This window comes from Oryzias latipes, chromosome 16 (genome assembly GCF_002234675.1).
Source record: "Oryzias latipes chromosome 16, ASM223467v1".
NCBI lineage: Eukaryota > Metazoa > Chordata > Actinopteri > Beloniformes > Adrianichthyidae > Oryzias > Oryzias latipes.
Window position 1 is genome coordinate 29915673 of NC_019874.2, and position 21427 is coordinate 29937099.

The following is a 21427-nucleotide window of genomic DNA, read 5'->3' on the forward strand; positions in this document are numbered from 1 at the left end:
TTTCTTTGGAACACATTTATTTAAAAAAAAAACAGCTTTCAACCTTTTAGAGGGAAAAATAACTGATAAAGTACAAGCTTTCCTCTGCTAGTTCTTTCCCTCTGCATTTCCACCATACCAGGATGTGTTGCAGATTACATATTTATGTGACTCTTTTGCACCTTTTGGAGAAGGAAACCCTCTGGAAAGACCAGAGAGTTTTTCATTTTGACAGCACAGAGCAGCGTCTGCAGGCTGCTGTGGAACAACCAGGGTTTTTTATGATCTGAGGAGGCTAAACCATTACTTTTTTATACGCGGTAAAGAAGATTTTGAATTACATTCTCATTTCAACTGGAAGTTGGAGTGGCGGCGCTGGGAGAAATGTTCTCATGTTCTCTGAATCAATCCTGCAGCTGCAGCTTAAACCAGCTTCCTACTTTTATTTGGGTTTTCAGTTTTCTTGGCACTTGGCCAATGGTCGCCAACCTGTAGGTCCTATGGCCATCCCATAATAATTTGAAACTTCCTTTGGATGTCCCCGAAACGAGGGTTTTGGTTTCGTCGAGTTCAAAATTAATTTTTGTGCCCCATTAGAGATTTTGGTCCCATTCATTTTTTTTTTTTTTTAATGGTTTTCCCCACTGTGATGTCATCATGTTTTTGGGGAGGGGTGTTTACTATGCCCAAAACTCATTTTCTCCGGTTACTTGGTGTGTGTCCAAATTTTGGTGAGTTTCTGAGCGTGTGGTGAAGCAGAAGAAGTAAAAAAGAAGAAAATAATCTGGTCCTGAAAAGTGTTTCTGTGTTTACAGCAAGCATGTAAGTGAACCTAGAAAAGTGTGATGAACGGTGAAGGTTTTCTGGTGGTCAAACAGGGCAAACCTATTGGATGTAGATGGATCTACAATTTCTGCTTAAATCTCCATTAAAAGAGGTTTTGCTCTGCTTCAGGATCAAAGGAGATCAGAGGGAGTCAGGAGGTCATCCATTACTCCAAGTCAAGCAGTTTCTTCTTTAGATTAATGAAGACGAAAATTTAAACTTAAACTCTATACATAAAACATGGTTGTGCTGCAGATATGTTTATGTGAAACTTCCTCTTTCAGGATGGGAAGTGAGGATTCAGGGTTGTAATTGTCCAAAATAATCAGGCATTTTATTTTATTTCTTTATTTTCTTGTTCATTTTCTGCTTTTCTTGCTATGTTTAGTGGATTTACTGCTGTGTTTTACTTTTGTTCTGTTCTTTTTTGTTAGCCTTTCTTTGTTGACTTCATTCATCTTTTTACATCAACCTGTCTGGGGAGTAAAGATGGAAATGTCATTTTTAAATGTTGTATTAATTCATGCTGCCCCTGTCTAAACAAACAAACAAACAAACAAACAAACAAACAAACAAACAAACAAACAAACTGGATCACTCAGCTAATCTCCTTTCAACCCATCTTCTTCAATAAGGATTTGCGAAAATAGTGTTTTTGGTGTTTTCAACATGTCCTTATAGCGTTTTTCTCATGATGAAGGACATGCATATAGAAAAGGAAACTCAAAACTTTGATTTAAAGTATTTCTTTATTCAAATCGCAGTGAATCTGAAAAAGTGCTGCTGGAAAAAGCTTGTAGTTGTTACTTAAAATCTAGAACCAGCGGGCCTCCAGCTCCCTGCTCTGCTCCATTCTGATGCATCCACTGTCAGACCAATAGATCCATGAACGTCTTTGTTTTCCTCCTCAGAGCTGGAATCTGGAATTAACTTGTACGCCTGGATAGTCCTGATACTGCTGCCATTTTGCTGCACCGCTAATGTTAGATTGGAGTCAAGAGGGGCTGTAAGCCAGTGGGAGAGAGGGTAAACAAAGGGATGATGCCTCCTGCCGCTCTGCAGACACTATGTCCTAGAAAATGACTTTTAGAAGAGTAGAGTAGAAGGTGATTGGAATGGGATTGCAAACTGACCTGCTAACAAATGCTTAAACCTTTTTACGGTCTGGATTCTTAGTTATGAATTTTCCCATTAGATTTAATAAAAACGGGTTAATTACGAAATGTCCACATTTCTAGAATTTTGATCAAGCTTTCGGGCATTTGTGGGATGGAAAAGCTGCTATTTAAGGCTGCATTGCTTTGACTTTGGTCTCCTGGCTCCTCTTTGATCTTTTTGGTCTGCTTTTGCCAAAGTTTAAAGAAAAAGAATCAAACATTTTTAGCCATTTTTCCAGCTTACATAAAAGTCTTTCTATGTAATTCTTCTTCAGCTTTGCTTTCCGTGTTAGTAATGTGCAAACCAGTTTCCATGTTTTCTCTTGTGGTGTTTCTTTTGCAAAATGCTAATCTCAAGGACATCCCATAATTAACTTTTCTTTAACTAAAAATTGTTTTTTTGTTGCTTATAAATCACAACCTTCCATTGAATTTGTGTCAAACTGGTGATTTTCTCATCTTCTTGTTTACTGCAAGAAGGTTTTATTGTTAAATTGTTTTTTTTTTTTTTTTTTAGAATTGTTGGCACATTAAAAAGCAATTAAATGTATAAAACAAACGGATAAATCCTCGGTTATTTCGGCAATTAAAAAGAAATACTTTCTAACTGGAGACGATTAAAAATCAAAGGATGTCGCAAATCGGGCTCTTCCATCTGTGATGTGATGAGGAAATGATGAAGGAAGCCTCACAGACAAAAGCCCGTCTCTGTGATGGAAAAACTGCCTCCGCTTTTGCCTGTAAAACACCTTCAAAAGGATATTTTCCAAAGTCGGTTCCAGTGCGGAGCCACCGTGGCAAAAAGTGCAGCGAAATCTTCATGGAAATGCCATCAGACGAAATTTTCCCGCCGTCTTCACCGCTGAGACCTTTAAAGTGTGAGTGAGAGCAGGACAAACCAGAATAACACCTCAGTAACTGCCGGGCACGGTGGTGGAATTATCATGCAATGGGATGTGGTAAACATGGCAAAAAACAAAAAAACATTAAACACATACTTGACACTTAAAAAAATTCTATTTTCATGAACAAAGTAAATGTAAAACTGACATTTTTGTTTTTAATAAATCTCATACCTCCTTATTGTTTTTGCTAATGGTTTAGTCCTCCTTTAAATCCTACCTCTGATTAATATTCTTTTATTTATAGAGTTTATTTACATCAAATATATGAACAACAAAAGCAGGATATTCCACAGTGGACTCAATTATTTACTCTTAACCACAAAAATCTTAAAACTGCAGCTCTTTAAAGCTTTTTTTTTGTTTTACTATTAAAGGTAAACATATATTTCTCTTCCTCATAAACCAAACGTAGCTGTCAAACTTTAGTTTTGAAGTAGGATCAACAATTTCTTAACTTATTCTGAAAAAACCCCCAGATCAATTATATAAAAAAAGACCTTTTGTGTAAAACTTAAACTGAGTTTGTGATTTTATTGTAGAACATTCATGACAGCTTTGAATATAACAAATCTCTTTAAAGGATGCAAATCAAATAAAAATGTTTACAAAAAATGCAGAATATTTGAAAATGCAATATTATATTTATTAGTACCTGTGTCATTTATGTTGCACCTTTTTAATTTTTTTAAAGAAGGAACTCCTGATACTTGTGCTGTGGCTTGATGTTAATCCTTTATGTTAAAATGTAAATTGATCCACTTTAACTGGAGATTTTGGAGGCTCCTCATGTGTATCAGGGTGAATTCTGAATGGCATTTTTATAAACACATATCCGAACTAAAGAGGATGGAGTGCAGTGGGATGGTGGGTTCACTGGGATGTGAGCCGTCACATTTTGGCCGGAGCGCCGTTCCTGCTGTCGTCTGCGGCTCAACATGCTGCCTTTGCTCTCCCTCCTGCAGGCAACACATGTCCGAGTGGCCTCATGCCCGCCCTGGTGCGTCCAACCCTGCCTGCTGTCCAGAGCTCGCTGGGGATGAAGCAGTTCCTGCCGATGCCGTTGGACACGGCGTCGGCTGTCGGCCTCTTCCCAGGATTCAGCGCGGTGAGTTTCCTCAGAAGGTCGTGCAATCTGCCGGCTTTTTCCTGTGTGGCGGGCTCTGTCCCCCTGACGAATATCACGTTTGACGTTGGACCCCCTCTGCCTCGTCTTTTTTGTGCTGCCTGCAGGAGAGGCCTCCAGGTTCTCTCAGTGTCTGTTTCTTTAATCAAACATTATCTTACAAGTGTCAGATATTTCAGGAAAGTGGTGCTTTCAAAGCCTCTGAAAATGTCCTGCAGGAAATCCTTTCAGTCACTGCTGAACTTCTTTGACCCTTTCAAGAATCGTCTTTATTCAGGGCTGGTTGCTCTTCACTAATGAAAAAAACTGCAGAGGAGATTTTTCTGATTAACGTGCACTTACCCTGCAGCTTGTTTACACACCAGCTGCTTTTATTGCATTTAGGCAGAACAAACATTTGCTTTGCAGCCTCATGTCCAGAAAACCTATAGATCAGTGGTCCCACAAAAGTCAGACAACATTTCCATAAAGATAAAGTTTACTTTCATCCTCTGTAAAACATCTGCAGCTGCTTTAAACTTTATTTGATCACTAGATATCATGTAATGTTATCTAGATTTTCCTACAACCCATAACTGTCACAGTGAAAGCTAAAAAATCAGACGTCGTCTGACTTTCAAGGTGTGACGGATAAACACAACAAAACTGAAAACGGCTCAGAAGTGCCGCACTGGCACATGGGAAGTCAGGGTTCGATTCTCAGGGGACACGATGAGCTGAATCCAATATGGGTCTTTGGGAAAGACCCTTCACGCTATGCTGGCTAACTATGTAGCCACATGAGGCCCGAGCCTGGGTCTCCCTGTGCCGGTCCACAGCCCGGATAAAATACAGGGTTGTGTCAGGCAGGGTAAAAAATCTCTGCCAAAGCAACGGTGTGAATCAGTGAAAGCTGATTCGCTGTGGCGACCACTGACGGCAAATGCCAAAAGCTGAATAACATACACAAATCCACCGTTTGGACAACTTTATTAGCAACATCCTCACAACATTAGACAGTCAGATGCTGAATTTTCTGCATTATTATTACAGTCTGTGGGAACAGCTGTCACAATAAATCCATATTTGGAGTAAAGACTCCTAGTTTTTGTCTGTTAAAGGTGAAGTTCTGTTATTTTGAAGTGGTAGGCTGTTCTTCGAATTCCTTTCCGTCTCTTTCCCCCCCAAAATGTTCAAAATATGTTTATTTTTGGCTAACTTTACTAGCTTTGGGGGGGGGGTTCGACATGTGACGGAGTGAATGAATGAGTCGGATGTGGTGGAGAGAATCCAGTAGTTGTCTTGGCCCGGTACCAACTGTTGCGTGAACCAGAACCAGGACCACTGCTGTAGAACATGACCCAAAGTGTGGGATTTATGTTTCAACCTAAAGCTAAAGAGTCACATGAACAGATTAGGAAATAGAAGAAGAAGATGGCTGGGAGGGATTTTCGTGTTTTTGGAAGAGCGTAAAAAGACTAATTTATGCTTTCAATCATCAGTTCTTTCCTCATGCGTTTGTGATCTTTGTCCCGCTTGACTGTCTGTCTGCATTCACACTGTAGTGAACCGCGCCAGAGTTCACTTGCAGCAAAGAAAAAGCTTTATGCTTCAAGGGAGACCATCTGTTGGATTTTAGGTGAAGATGCTTGTGACAGGGGCGTGTAGTGGTGAGCACTCTTGCTTCACAGTGAGAATAACACTTGAGTGCTTCATAGGTTGATTACTCATTCTTAAATGTCTCTTGGTGTGGATGAGGGGTTGTGTGGCCCTGATGGACTGGAGAACTGTCCACGGTGAACTTCACCTTTATCTGAAGGTAGCTAGGATAGGCTCCTGTACTGACCCTAATAAGAAAAGTTTAGAAAAGGGTGGAGTAGATGTTGGTATCTTTTGTTTCTCTGATATCCCAGATTTTTTCCATTTAGCGAAGTATTTTGCTTTTTTGGATCCCTATCTGTAAAATTTGAAGTTAAAATGCAAAAAACCCACAAAGTTATCCAGCTACGACAGTAATCCAACTATTTGATCGTTTGGGATCTTTACGGTCATTTTGAATTTTAGGAAGTCGTCTTTTTATTGAGATACTTTAACGGATGGAGATACTGACTTATGATTGTTAACAAACATTCAACGTGATAAAAAGTGTCTAAATTCTGGATTTTTGTTACATGTTTTTATCTTTCAAGCTCCACCGGCTCAGCTTCTTCAGTTCCTCCGTGACCTAAATCCACATTTGTTTGAATCCTTTCTTTCCTTCTGAGACTTTAGATTTGTACTTTACAGTTCTTTTTGAATAAACGCAAAATAAAGTTTTAAGTTCCCTTCCGGGATCGATGAAGTCAGCAGCATCACTGAAGTGTCCAAGCCGAGCGCAGAAACGCGGCGGCTCTGCACTTCTGCCCTGCGAGTTGCTTCACTGCCACCGTGTTTGCTCAGAGGCTGATCTGCATCAGAGCAGCTGCTGTTTGCATGCTCCCACTGCAGCTGTCAGATGCAATCAATAAAACCATTCCAGAAGATTGAAGACTGAAGCTTTTGCATTTCAGCCCTCAGAATTTAAACATTTTAAACGAAAAACTCCAGGAAAGCGTCTAGAAGTTCCACACATTTCCAGAAAACTCAAACAGCTCTCAAACTTTAAACAGGTCAGAACTATTTGGTCTGGACCATTTTCATGTCTAACTGTAAGAATCGAAAGTTTGGCAGCAACAGGAGTAGAAATGTTCTTTTGTGTCCTCTTTAATCTTAGTTTTGCTGTCTTCGTTTTCTACGAAGAGATACCTACGGTAATTTGCAGATTTCCCCCATCATGCGTTATTTTTTAGAACGTAACGAGGGATCGCTGTATAAACACTAGGAGACGTCGCATGTGGCCGTTCAGCAGACAATCAAAAACCCAGTTTCACTCGTGTCCTTTTATGCTGTTTGTAGCCAGAATAAAATCTAATAGAATCGTTTTTTAAAGAGACATTTTTTTGCAGAGCGGCAGGAGCTCATTAAAAAAATTCCCCCCTTTTTTTAAACTTCCTCCTGATTCACTACGATAAGAATTTAAACAAATACTCAGAAGTTTAATCTTAAATTCTTTCATACATTTCCTCCTCCTTTCGTGAGAAAATGTTACAAGACCATGTTAAAAAAACACAACATACACTTATTTCTTTGGACTGGGTCTTTAAATAAAATGCAAATCTTATCCAATCAAATGAGTATTTAACAAAAATGACCTTTTTCTTTTTTGGTTCGTTTTTTGGGTTACTTTTTGTTATTTTTACAGCAGAGTCTGTGCTGTAGTCTTTTATTTGTCGTTCCTGAAGCGTGTTTAACCGCAGTGAAAGGCGCCCCGACGAGCGCTGGCCGCCGCTCAGACCTGGCTGGATGCAGGACTGGCGAGCAGCTTGGTTTAAAATGGAGCACTCTCCCGATGAGCACTTACCCTGCCAGGTTGCGGCGCGGCGATCGATGGATTTCCTTTCTCAACGTAGTTATGAGCAGAAAAGGCTGCTTCTCGAAGCCCCAAACAGTGGGGTCATCAGAAAACTCAACGAGTCCTGAAAAAAAGAAACGACGCCTTTAGACTCTGGGAAACAGCTCAGTGAAAAGTCTGCTGGGAAAAAAGGTAAAATGTTGGATGTTTCTGGTAGAAGAAAGTGTTTACGCGTGGAGAGGACAGACTTCTGAAAATGTCGTGAGAAAATCGGGGATTCCTGCATCCTTTCACCCCCCCCTCTTTAATCTTTATTCAACAGACTCTCAGTAATTCACTGGGAAGACTCCAAATAGTGGAAAGCTGATACTAGATTAGTGCACGTTAATCACCTCTCACTGTGTTGCACAAACACCCACAGCACTGCTCCCTCTGCAAGCCTTTGTCTCTCAGCCAGCACGTCTTCCTCTTTATCACAGAGTCTTCTTGTTCTTTCTGAGCTCATCTTCTCCTAATCGCAGCAGAATGATGTGCCCTTTCTAAAAGCTGCAGCTCCAACCTGAGGAGCTCAGACTCAAGGAACCAGATCTACTCTGTGCAGACATCTTCACTCTTTGGAGCTGGATAGAAAGGATAAACAAACTATGGCCCAAAAGGAAAAGACTCCGTCAGGACTAACTATGCACCCTTTTTTATCCTGCTTTCATAAGAAGAGATCTGACTTTAGTGGGTCATCATACATGTTGATATAAAGCCTTAGTCACATGCACGTGGAAAGGGGTTGACCCGTACAGGTGCTGCAGGTTTTTGGGTTGCCTGGGTTCATGGAGGGTCGTAGAGAGGAGCGGCCGCATCTTCAGAGGAGACGTGTCTTGCAGTTCCCTTGAGGCTCGTACAGCTCATGAAAATGGAACGTACCATTGTCATGTGTGTGGTAAATGTGTGGTGAAGTATTTGTAAGGCTGATGGAAGTTACCTGCACTCATGAAGTGGTTCACTCTGGTCATTAGTACTGGCTCCTTACTCCTTACTCACATGCAGTGGGTGTGTACGTGATACATATGTCTCCTTACACTCTGATTGTCTCATTTCTTTGTTTCTAACAGTCAGGCCGCATGCAAAGAGCACACATGTATCACGTCAACAGCACTAACAGCCTCCTTGTGCAGATGCAGGATTCAGGGGTTTAAAAACATGAAGACTCCCGATAACACATCTCACCTGTTTCACCCTGCCAGGTTGTATTAAGCTACGTTCACACCGCCATTGGCGACACGCGGCCAAACAACCACTTCTGATAGAAAAACGTCAATGTAAACGTGTGTACAGTAAATGCGTGTTTCAGGCTTCCGCTTTAAAATAAACTTTTGTCTCCATGCGTCGATACGCAAGTTGAACACGTGTTGAAATTTTAAACCAATCAGGGACTTTGATTTGGCAGCAACGTTTGGCTGGCATCCCCTTTTCATGTAAGAATCAACCACTTGAAAGTTGATCAGAAATGAATAGTTACGGTTTGTGCCCGGCTGGATTTCTGTGACACCAAGTCTTTCATAGATCAGAAAAGAGCTGTGAAAGAAAAACCCTGGAGCAAAGAAAGAGTTTTTCACTGTTTTGACATTTCCGTCCAAGCCTCTGTCAACTGTGGGTGGCGGACAGGTGCTGGTAAACAGTAGAAAAGCAAAAAGAAGAAGAAACAGCCTTTTCTTGCCCGTCTAGTGTGAAAAACATTGGCTAAACATGTGTTCAAGAGCGCGCGTTTAGCCTGATCTTGAACGCGCGCCATGCGCCCAGTGTGAAGGTGGCTGAAGTGTTCGCTACGATCTGTCACCTGCAACATGCCCGTAAAAAACCAGCAGGAAGATTTTCTCTCTAAGGGTTAACTGAGCGGTCTACCATCCTAATATTTCATCACCTGCACAAACAGTAAAGGTTTGACCACTTTTCCCCAGCAGACAGGCCGTATCCACCCCTAAGGGCAGTTTGAACTGAGCCATGAGCAGGCAGCAAAGGCCTTTGACTATCACAACATCAAGCAGCGCATTACTGTGTCTTAATAATAATAAAGTTGGGATCTTTAAGACGAAAACCTCTGAAGTTTAGAGAGAACGATGAGACCAAAGCTTGTTTTTCCGAAAACAAAGCTCAGCATTTTCGCTGCTTCACACCTGCATCAGCTGCTGAATCCCAAAAAGGACAAAAGGCTCCAGAGTGATAGATGAAGCTTGTGTTTCCGGTTTTCTGGAGCCTCCTGCTGTGATACAGCCCACAAAGTTGAGTAATATTTGACCCTTATAATTGCGATTCAGGTTTATACTGTATACCTAAAGCAGGCATAATGTCCAGCAAATCAGCAAAAACCAATTCAGACTGTCAGCTCTGAGGAGGGCTCACAAACCAGAGGAAATCACAGGTCAGCGGATAGGGAGGCAGAAATTCAAGAGCCGAGTCTACTGAGCAGGAAGGCAGCGATTGAGGCTGGCTGGGATCCAGAGAACACGTAAAAATGTGACAAATGGTGAATCCTCAGAGCTGGCATGGAATAGGAAAACAGTACACTTTTTCTTTTTCTTATTGCACAAAGGGTTCCTGCTAATGCCTGACCTGTTCTTTTATCACCCTTTGGGAACGGCTTGTTGCTCTGATAACTACACCACTGAGGCCAGGAAATAAACGTGACTCAGCCTCACATTGTCCTCAAATCGCTACTTACAAACTGTTTTGCTGTTTTAAGTGTCAGGAAACTGCATCTAAGCACAGAGAACAGATGATCACGGATGTTCTTGTAGCATTTTTGTCATGATGGAAGACATACATAAAAAAATTTGGGACTAAAACTGCATTTTTGACTATTTCTTTATTCAAATCGGGATGAATCAGAGCATGGCGTTGGGAAAAGGTTTTTTTTGTGACAGCAGCAACTGAAACACTACAGGCTCCCTGCTCCGCTCTATTCTGATCATCCACTTGCAGACAAATAGATCCATGAACGTTTATTGTTCCTCGTCTGAGCTGGAATCTGGATCTAAACTGTACGGCTACAAGTTCCAAAATTGTTTGCTGTTTTTGATAAACTACTGCTGCTCTGCAGAAACTTTGTCCTCATAGACAACACAGGTTTTTTTTTTTTTATTTTGGATAAAGAGGGCATCATCATAATAATAATAAAAAACATCAAAGCATGATCAGAAAGGGATTTTGACATGTACAACAACAATCAACCCTTTTACTGACACAAATATGGCCATTTTTTTTTAGTTGGTTTAGATTTTTTGATTTTTTTTTTTTTTTTATGTTTGAATAAAGATAAACAAGACAAAAATGCAGGTAAAACACATTTAGGAATATAATAGTTAAAAAATAGAACAATAACAAGATAGAAGCATAGACCCTGTTTCAAATCCTCTTGTTTTTTTCTCAACGATAGTACAAGAAGTGCTGGGAGGAGTAAAATTGCACAATTTCACACCAGTTTATAGACTTTTTCATGAAGAGGAGGCAACAGAACTCAAAGCTTCTTTTCCAAAATTGTTTCCTGACATAGAAAACAAGGAGATGATAATAAAAAATAAAAAACACTCGAACAAACATTGACTGGAAGAGATGCACCAGACCTAAGCCTTAAAACACAATGATCTTTCCAAATTTGGAGGAGTTTTTAATGTCAGTTTTGAGGTTCTTCTGTCATCAGGCGGGTTCTTAACCGGCCTGGAAAGACTCTGGAAAACAGATGAGAGTCTGGTAGAAGTTAATGAAGTCCCAGGACAGATGTACCTTTTGGAAAATGATTATCTGCATCTGGGAAACAGAGACGAGGCAGAACAGACCCTGAGAAGCTGTTGTAAAGCACAGCGGCAGAACAATCATGACTGGGGTTTGGACTCGATGAGGGGACCAAGAACTATCCTAGATTGTTGATGTTTGGAGAATTTTGTTTTGTGAAGTTGAATTAACATCCTGAACTCAGAGGTGAGCGTGGCATAGACGAGCTGAAGCAGCCAAGAAACTAGAATCAGATTCTCCACTTTGCTGTGATTCGAAGAAATTCCTCCTTTAACCTTCAGAGGTTCCGCTTTGTTTGTTGGTGTTTTCTCACGTTTTCCCTGTGGCCCTTTTGATTTTGTGCTCCAAAGTAAACAAAGGCATGTGATGAACCCAGAGGATGTGAGGCGAATGAACCCAGGCGAGGACGCGGCGAGACTCGCGTCCTGTCTTTCCTCGAGCGGCTCATTAGCAGCTGGAGGCGTAGAAGTGGACGGAGCCGATTTTCCCATCCGAAGGGAGACTTTTCACGTCTCCTCAGATGAGATCTGGTTTGCTGAGGTGCCTCTAGGGTTCAATAAACATTTACACTTTCTTATTCTTTAGCTGGGAGGAGCAGCTGATGATGACCGTTCTTCCATTAACACACCGCAGCGGCAACTTGACTTTGGCAACTCTTGCATTAATGGACATGTTTTTCATGTGAGGCCTGCGGGAACGGAGGAAAGACGGAGCCGGAAGAACATGTGTACACCTGCATGAACTGGGAAACATCCCAAAAACCTCTTGTAGGAGTTTGAGCAATCTCGTTCTGGGATGAGTGACTGACAAATATGTGAGAGGCGTTCTGGCCGGAGGGGAACCTTTGTTTCTCTCTCTTTTATTTCAGTCAACACAATTAAGTGTAACAGAAAGAATAGCTTTGAGGCATAAAGACTTCATCCAGCTCTGTGTACTGAGTCACGAACCGAGGATGCATCTAATGGGGAGGACATACATTTTAGTCTAAAATTCAAGGTTTAAACTCCCACCTTTCCCTTTAAAAAACAAACAGGCTGATGATATTGACGCATATTTTAAGTGCAACCAAGCACAAAACCGGATGGGAATTCACTCCAAGATGCACACTGCTGCATTGACCACACTTATTTTATATGCGTCCCAGGCTAAACTTTGTTGTTGGTCTCATACATTTTGAAGGGTAATTGTAAATATAGGAATGGTTATCAAGTGGCACAGTGAATATTTCAAGTGCAGCTATTATTAAGCCACTTTCTCTTTTTAGCATTCAAAATATATCCATTTCTAAGGTGGCACGTATTTTAGAAATTATATGTGAAAGGTCACTTAAAAAAGAATTAAGCAATATGAAAAAAGATCATGTAAAATAGGAAAATAAAGATGGCAACAAGTTGATCAAATTATTTGGTACATATTGTTATTTTAAACTTTAAACTCCTAGACAATGCAATCCAGTTGAGTTACAGTTTGACAGGGAAAGCGTCCATGCTATATATTTAAACCGAATTGTACGGTACATCCTCATTGGTTGAGTACACCGTTGTGAACGACATGCTTTAAAAACAAAATCTATCTTCCTATTGCTCTAGTAGCTGTACCAGCTGATGCAGTGAATTATTGTCCCTCCCCTCAAGAAATCAAATGCAACAGTTGGTTAGAAAAGTTTGCAAACATCTTCCTACAGCCTTTAGTTGAACATTATCACAACTTTTAAGAAACTTCAAGCACTTTGTGCTACAACTTCTACAAATAATTCACGGAAGATCCTGGAGGGACTGGGACAGACTACAGAGTTTCTCTTTTTTTTATATTTTCAGTTGCTTGGTTCAAACAAGTTGGAACAACCCTGTTCTACAATATAGTCAGTATTAAAATTGTTATGCTCTTGAATTTCTCCAAGAGAAACAAGATTGAAAACTGTAAATTGTGAAACAGAAAAGTATTTTGTTTTACTTTACATGTATCGAACCGTGACCCAAGTAAGTTGTATTGCTGCATCTCTACCATTGACTGTATAATATAACTGGACGGATCGCGTGTGACGTCATCCATAGAAAATGACTTGGTTCCAGTTCTAACCAAATGAAGTCAATTCACTTGTAATTTTTCCATGATATGTTTGTCGTCATGTTGGAACCAGACGTTCTCAGTAAGCCATGATTGATCCGCCTTCATTTCTATGGCAAACACTCTCGCTTATCTGTAATAATCACCTTAGAAGGCCAAATCTGTTGAGAATCTGTCAATCAAACGCTTCGAACGTTTAACTCAAGGCCACCTACTTTCATTGAGGCATCTGATGGGTCATTTGATGACATGAATAACTTGAACTACAGAAAAAATATCATGAAAAAATTTAGGATTAGCAAGAACATGTTAATAAAAGGAAGTAGAGAGAGAAAGGTTCTTCAGACGAACATAATGTGTTTATGTCTCATTAGAAGTCTATGGGATTTCAGCTATTTGGGACCGGTGGGTACTTCCTATTTGGAGAGGGAGGGGTTGTTCAGTCCAATTCCTAATTACTGTCCATAATCACTACGTTTGACAGCTTAGTTGTTTAACAAACGTTTTCTTGAGAATAAAACCTGGAAACAGAACTTCATGAAGCACATTTTTTTGTTTTACAGTCCAGACCAGACTGAAAAATCGAACATGACAAACTACATTTTCAGCTTTCACAGGACAACATTTCGTAAAATTCCTGAGAACAGACAAACAGAAAGGACATAAGGCTGAAAAAGGCCCAATTCAGTCATTCTAGACTTGAGGATTCATCCGTCAGTTGTCCAACATATTTGACAGTAAATATGTTTTTTTCTAGTGTGAAGTTGAACTGGTTTAAATTGCAGTGAATGAGAGCTGACCTCTTTGTGTGATCGAAAGCCACATTGCTGTTACCTGGTGAACTGACCTGGGTACAGATCTTTTCTGTTTTGTTTAGTCCAGACTTTCCCTCATCTTTGTGTTTCTTCATTAAAGTAAAAGCTGACTTTTTCCGTACAACAAAAGTTACCATGAATGTGAGTTTAGTTTGGAAAAAGGTTTTCACACAAAACAGCTTTGGGTGTTTGACAAAAGCTTTTGCAGCTTTTGGAAAAAGTCCTTTGGAAGGACAAACCTTGGATCTCTTTGAATGCTGTCTTTCGAGTATGGAGGTGAGCGCTGCTGATCTGAGAGCAGGAGGAGCGGTTCTGGTCTTAAATGATGGTAGTAATGAGGGGAGGAAGGAGGGGATTGTAGCCTTGACCAAAGCGGTGGGGATTGGTTCAAGTTGGCAGGAAGAGGTTTTGACTTTGTGAATAAGTTCACTGATTTGATCAACTGATGGTAAAGTAAATGCAGAAAATTGGTGACGCGGGGCGAGAAGAACTGGTGGCATTGCCCTTGGACATGAGATAGATTCAGGTTGCTGGTGAAAGACTGTTTGAAAAGAAAAATGTTGCCAAGATGTTGCAAAATTCCTTTGGAGTACGAGTGAATTTGGGCAAGTCGTTGTATGTGGAAGAAGGAAAAGAGGGTTCCTGAATTTCCTCTAGAGTTTATTAACCAGAGAAATATTTGCTTTTGGTCTTGGAGATAGAGTCTTTGTAACGGAGGATACGGCTACAATACATGTCCTTGTGAATAGTGTGAAGTCTTTCTAGTTGACGTCCTTTAGCTTTACATTGTATGAAGTTGGGAGTAATTTTTTTTCTTTTTTTTAATATATTGCTCTCTGTACCTGTTCTGCTGCCGCAACAAGGAAATTTCCCCATCGTGGGACTAATAAAGGAATATCTTATCTTATCTTATCTTAAACCAGGGTGCAGAGACATTAAACAAGACAGACCTGGGTTCAAGTGGGTCGAGATATCCAGCAGGTTATGGAGGTTTCAGTTGTTGCATGAGATTGAGTCGTTAGGAGTGGAGAGACTATCAGGACAGTTATGTAAAGTTGTGGAAGATTTGTTCTGGAAAATGAGAGGTTGACATGAAAAGATAACAAGATATGATCCAAAGAAGGGATCTGGTTTACAGTCCACAGGTGCAACACCTGAGCAGCAAACCAGGTCTAGTACATGTGACTTAGTATGGTTGGCAAAGTTAATATATTGATGGAGACCAAAGCTGCCCAGACAGGACACTAAGTCTTTGGTTAGGGAGTTGCTGATATGAAGTTTTACTTTGGGGGCAGGTAGAGTCACAACAAGCGTTGGTGTAGGGCCAGGGAGCTGACATAAACTTACCTCAAAAGTCTGTCAGCCAAGGACAGTCAAAGACGCTATCCTCTAGCTCTCATGGTGGGTCATGGCGAGCCCTCCTCCATGGCTGTGGACACGGGGTTGCGCGATGTAAGCAAACCTCAGAGGACTGGCATCGCTCAGCAAGGTGAGGTCATTTGGCTGCTGCCATGTCTGCATTTGGCACTACTTGACGTCGAGGAGGAGATGGCCTTTGCTCGAGCGAGAGCGGATGTTTAGAAGAGTTACGTTGGCGGTGGTGCTGGAGAGTTTGGCAGTCGCGTTGCTGGCTGTTCAAGGTAGATGGCGCAGGGTTCACACATGCCCCTTCACATAAATAAAGTCAGTCTTTCATCCTCTTTCAGAGAGTTTCATTTTTTCTGCACTCTCTGTGGCTGAATGTATTTTTTGAGTCTTCTCACGTTCTATCTGTAGGTCTTTGCTCCGTGTGCGTTCATAGCAATTTGAGGATAAATCGCTCCCCCACCATAGAAAGCATTTGCATCTTTACCACTACACCTCACATCAACATGCAGTCATGTCGTTAAAACAACAGTGACAGAAAAATTCCAAAATTCAGTTTTGAATGTAAAACCTAATTTTCAAATCATGAAACGGTTGTTTTTGCTGAAGGTGAACATTTCTCGGGGTTGGGGGGGGGTGTTCACTACTGTTAAAGATTCACTCCGATGAAAAATATATTTTTGCTTTTTTTGTCGTGTTCTTGTAGCATTTTTTTTCATGATGGAGGACACATATTAAGAACATTAAGCTCAAAAGTGCATTTGTGAGTATTCCTTTACCTAAATCATCGTGGATCAAAAAATGGTGCCTTTAAAAGATCGTATTTGTGACGCAGAAAACTGCGGATCCACGTATGTCTCTGTTTGCCTCGTCTGAGCTGGCGTCTGGACCCAAACTGCACGGCTGGGTAGCTCCGGTGTTGCTCGCCACTTTCGTTGGACGACTAATGTTTGGTTGGGGTTTGTGAAGGGCTGTAAACTAGCGGGAGATTATGTAAACAGAGAGCTCTCAGTAACACAGAGAGGACAGGGTTTCTCCACATCATTGGTTCCGCCCGCAACTCAGAGATGCATTTCTGATGAACTGCAGCCGCTCTGCAGAAACTATATCCTAGAAAACATTTCATAATTCATAATTAAAACGCCACTGTGAGCACTTTGCTCTGGGAGGATCTTTGAGAGATTCTGAACCAGGAGCGCACGTGTTATTTCTGCGATTATGTTTGGGAATAAACGCCATCATCATTAAGTTCTGACGCAGAACTTCAGTTCCTGGCTCTGATTCTCATCTGAAAAGTTAAGCAAAGTAAAATGTAATGAGAGAACAAACATTTACCCAAAGCTCAGTCACTTTAACCGTCTTAATGAACACAAACACCGCTTAAGGTATTTTGCAAATGATGCTGAGAAGCTCATTTGATCCATGCGCAGATCGCTCCTCAGAGTCCGGAGAAAAGTTCAGAGATGAAACACCTGCAAAGTGGAGGAAACATCTCCACTGGCTATCATTTAAACTGTCCGCTGATGGAGAAACCATGAAAATAATTACAGTATTTGATGGCTCTTCTAGGGCACATTTTTATTTATTTTATATTAGGACACAGTATATTAATTTGAGCATAGCTAGAACATGTGACATACATGTTGTCCTGGGGCAGGTGAAAACTGAAGAAACATACAGTCACTGGGCACAAAGGCATAGAGTTTATTCAACGTACAGAGACACAAGACCACGTTAACGATAGTCCATATTTAAAAAAAAAGGTTTTATTTTGTGCAATATTCTGAATAAAATCATAATTTATCACATAATATGAAAGAATTCAGGCTGATGTAATCAGAAATTCATGTTTAGGATTAAACTTTTTCAGCAGTTGTGGGCTAATCTGTGGTAAGAACAGTGTTTTTGGCTCCAAACATCCTGGCTGGGGTGTGAAAATAATCCTGCTGTGAAAATGGGCTCAGATAAAGGAGCGCAAATGGATCCGAGTGATCAGAGAGGAAGACGGATGAATGCAGCTGCAGGAATTCCTAATCCATGTCATTCCTGCCTGTTCGGCACAGAGGGAGAACATTCTCTCTGCTTTGTGTGTCTTCCTTTGCTTTGGAACCCACTTCACCAGCGGACCGCCATGACTGCTGCAGCCTCAGATACAATCTTTTCAGCACTACCAACAATAGCTGCTAAAGGCTTCCCGCTGAGTTTCACACCCACGCTGGGCAGGCCTGATAAAGCAGCTCCCTTAATTTCCAGTAAATAACTAATACGTTCATAATAACTCAATTCTAAACCAAAACAATGTACCCAGGCGGCTCTTTGAATGTTTGGTTCTATTTTTCTGTGAGTTTTTATTAAGTTTTTGGGCTCCGCAGCAGACAAACATTTTTTTTTCTCTTCATAACACATCCGATTCAGGAAGCTTTAAAGTCTGTCTAATCTATCATAACATGTCAGCAAACCAAATCAGTTGCAAGTAGAAATTTGGCTGATCATTGTTGTTGTTTGGTTTTTCTGAATAGCATTGGTCCAGCAGTTTGTTTGTTTTTTGGTAAAAATGACACAGCGTTAAAAAAAAAAAAAAACTCACAGAATTAACTGATCTAGAACCGGCAAAGAAATAATAAAACAGGTCATAAATAAGATAAGAAAGACTGAAATAATCAGCTGTGATCATACACTATAAAAATGATGTAAAATAACTCCCCCTGCAAAAAGGATGTCTCCATGGTAACCATATACATTTTTCCATGTTTGTGGCTAATGAATGTGTTCCTGCATTTTTGGGTCTCCGCTTCATAGTAAGTTTTCCAACTTTCCTTAGCAACCTGAGTTTATGGTTTCCGTGTCGGCATCAGTTCCACGATAACCATGAGTTTCACGCTGCTTTTAAACCGTCACAGTCCTGCTTTGATGGGACCAGAGGTTATGAAGGATCCTCAAGTCGTGTGACCGTTTTCGAAAAACTATAAAAGTGCAAAAATCTCCCCAAAAAAAAAATTGTCAAAAGGATGAAATTTTCAGGATGAGGTTTTATTTTATTTTTAAAGGGACAGTCGTTGTAACATCACATTTTTTTTTAAACTGCTCATTTCTTTAGAACTTTCTTATTTCATGTCTTTTTAAAAACAACCAAAATAAATCAAGGATTTCTTTTTAAGCCTTTTGGCAGCCACACTGAGCAAAAGTCAGTGCGGTTGCCATGGTGACAGCTTCATTTTTTTTTAACCCTACTGTTTATTTACCAGGCTTCAAATATGTTCATTTATTTAAATCTTTCTCTTTTTTTGCAGTTGTGAATGTACAAATAAAGTTACACATTCTGTTTATTCTAAGGTGGGTCAGAAACATTTAATTGAACTAGAAATAGTCCTTAATAGATTTTTTTAAATGAAGGTGCTACATTTTGAACAGAACAGATGGAGTATATAAAAGGTTGATAGTTAGAATCCAGTTCTACTGTAAGACAGAAAAAGGGGGCTTCAGAGGAGTTTCAGGATTGTTTTGTCACTTCCACTAGATTCCATCCCGCAAAGGTTTCTAGATTGCTGCCTTGAAAGAATTGGAGCAAAGCGAGGAGACGACTGAGGGAGTGCTCAACAGGAACAAGACAGTTTGGAGTGTAATGAAAGGGAAAAGTGAAAAGACGGGGTCGTTTTCATCTCTGGGTTGTCTTTCTTTGGTTCTGAAACGTAGGATCTCTCTCACCTGGAGCCCACATTTGTCCTGGAAAAACAATACAAAGTCTATTTCCTCTTGCAGAGTAATCAGAAGTGTGATTCATCGATTGCACACGCGGATCTGCACGCCGGGAAATTGCTTTGTCGTCCTGCAGCTGCAGTCACACACCGGCTTCAGTCCACGCGCTCACATTGCAGTCCATCTTCAGAGCGGCTCGGCCGGCTAATTCAGCGCTGGTGTTGGAGGCTGTTACGGAAATGTGCTCTTCCACAAAGAACACCACGCACGCAGTCAGCAGTCGAGCCAAAGACGACCTTTTGTGCATTTAAGTGAAAGTTCAATTTATTTCAGGTGTAAACAATGTCAGCTGACCCGAAGTTGGAGATCTATTTGGGATCAACTCATCAGGCTTTGAAGCTTTCTGGAAAGATTGCAGGAAAATCGTACTATTTTTAGTCTGCCTGAAAGTCCGGATGATCTTTTGATTTGATTTGAAATGGTTTATTTCAAGCAATCAAAGCAAGGATAATGCACAAAACAATACAATCAGCATTCATACATTCATACATAGACGTGTCATAATTAGACATTAAATCAAACATGGCTTGAAAGGGGGGTGGTAAGGAATCCCACCCCTGTTTTACCGTAACCATTTTCATTACATGATTTACCATTATCTGGTTCATAACCTTTATCAGCAAGGATTAGGAATCCTTAGGTATCAATAAAGCACATGACAGAGATGAATTACTTAATTATTATGTAAAAAATAGACATAACTCTATTTTAGAAATCAACGTAGCACCTTGAAAGTGGACGCTGGTAGGATTTAGTGCAGACCATTGACTGTATATGAGAAATGGACTGAGGCGCTCCAAGAAGCCGATAGACGTCTATAGAGACATAAACAGCTGTTACTCAGTTATTCTATAGGCCAGAATAACCATTATAGATTTGATACCTTTTTTTCACACACTCTTGATATTCCTAATTTTTTTTTATATTTTTGCTGTAGTTCAAGTTATTCACATCACAAACTGACCAATCAGAAATAAGTAGGTGGAGCCTGCTGGTCGTCAGCTTCAATGTTCAAAATGTTTGACAAATTTTGTGTACAGCTCACTCCTGATTGGTTTTCACAGAAACGTTTAGACTGACTCAGACCAATCACTGCTTACTGAAGTCGTCTGGCTCCAACATGGCGACGCCCGTATCACGAAAAAAACTGGTGACCGAATTGCATTAAAAACCATTTTCTTGTTGAGGTCACCCTCACCCCTGGCTGCTCTCAGATACAGACAATGGTTCAGACCAACAAGGACCAAAGCGTACCTAAGGGAGTACATACACGCATTTCGATCAGTGAAGACTCAAAAAAAATGTAAATTTTATAGTGTACATCAGAAAAAAAAGAATCCCTTGTTGTACAAAAACCGGTGCAGCTCTCATCAATAGTCAAAAAGAACCAGACCTGAACATTGTTTAAACTTCTTTGTGTTTCTCAGGGCTCATTTCTGGAAACTGTGCAGTAAAACGAGCAGCTGTTGTGATTGAGTAGCGTTCTCATGTGGTTTTATCAGTTTCAGTGAGAACTAACCAAGCCTAAGGAGCGTGTGAATATTTCAGTGGTATATTATTAACTGAACAGTCAGAAGGCCTATCTCAGTGTGAAAACACCCCATTTGGAGCTGCTGGAGTTTTTTTCACGCTTGTTTTAGTTTTGATACACTGTCTTTTTTTTATTGCCTTTCATTTATGCTATCTTTGGTCCGCTATGCTGTTAACGAGGTTTAAATAAACCTGGTTCTCTGCTCCCAAAACTGTTGGTGCACGCAGAACGTCAGTCTGTTAACTGGCGGCCGAAGAGGCCCCAAACGCGGCAGAGAGGAAGCAGGCTGGCAAAAACTCTAGACCACGTCGAAGCAAACGACGGAGAACTAAGAGAAGATCGACAGACCGAGGTCAACATGAAACAAGCAGCAGGTGTTGTTCTTAACCAAGACCAGGTGAGAGCGTTTACCGCCACAAACGGCGGTACGTTTCATGAACTGAACAGAGAAAAGATCTGAAAGGAAAACAGAAACAAAAGAAGCTTTTCAACCTTCAGTTGGGCAAATGTCCAGCTTCTCCCCCAGGCTTTTAGGTTCTGGGCGTCTCGGGTCTCCAGAAACCTATAAAATCTCCTAAAGGTTTGAGAACAAAATTCATGGCTGGCATTAAAAGGTCATAAACAACAGAAAACCTATTTAAACCAACCCAGACCCATCCCGCCCTCAGAAGATCTGTGGCTCCACAATCCTTCCTTTCTGTAGACTTTCATG

The 21427-nt window shown here is 40.7% G+C and overlaps 1 protein-coding gene across 2 annotated transcripts in view; it reads left to right on the top strand.

The window, feature by feature from the left end:
• The window catches only part of znf385d (zinc finger protein 385D), a 112557-nt gene that overhangs the window by 13205 nt on the left and 77925 nt on the right, over positions 1–21427 (top strand). For both annotated transcript variants that reach the window (XM_023964621.1, XM_023964620.1), the window contains exon 2: positions 3829–3971. In XM_023964621.1, the coding sequence (XP_023820389.1) occupies positions 3829–3971 (143 nt within the window). The remainder of the gene's footprint in view (positions 1–3828; positions 3972–21427) is intronic.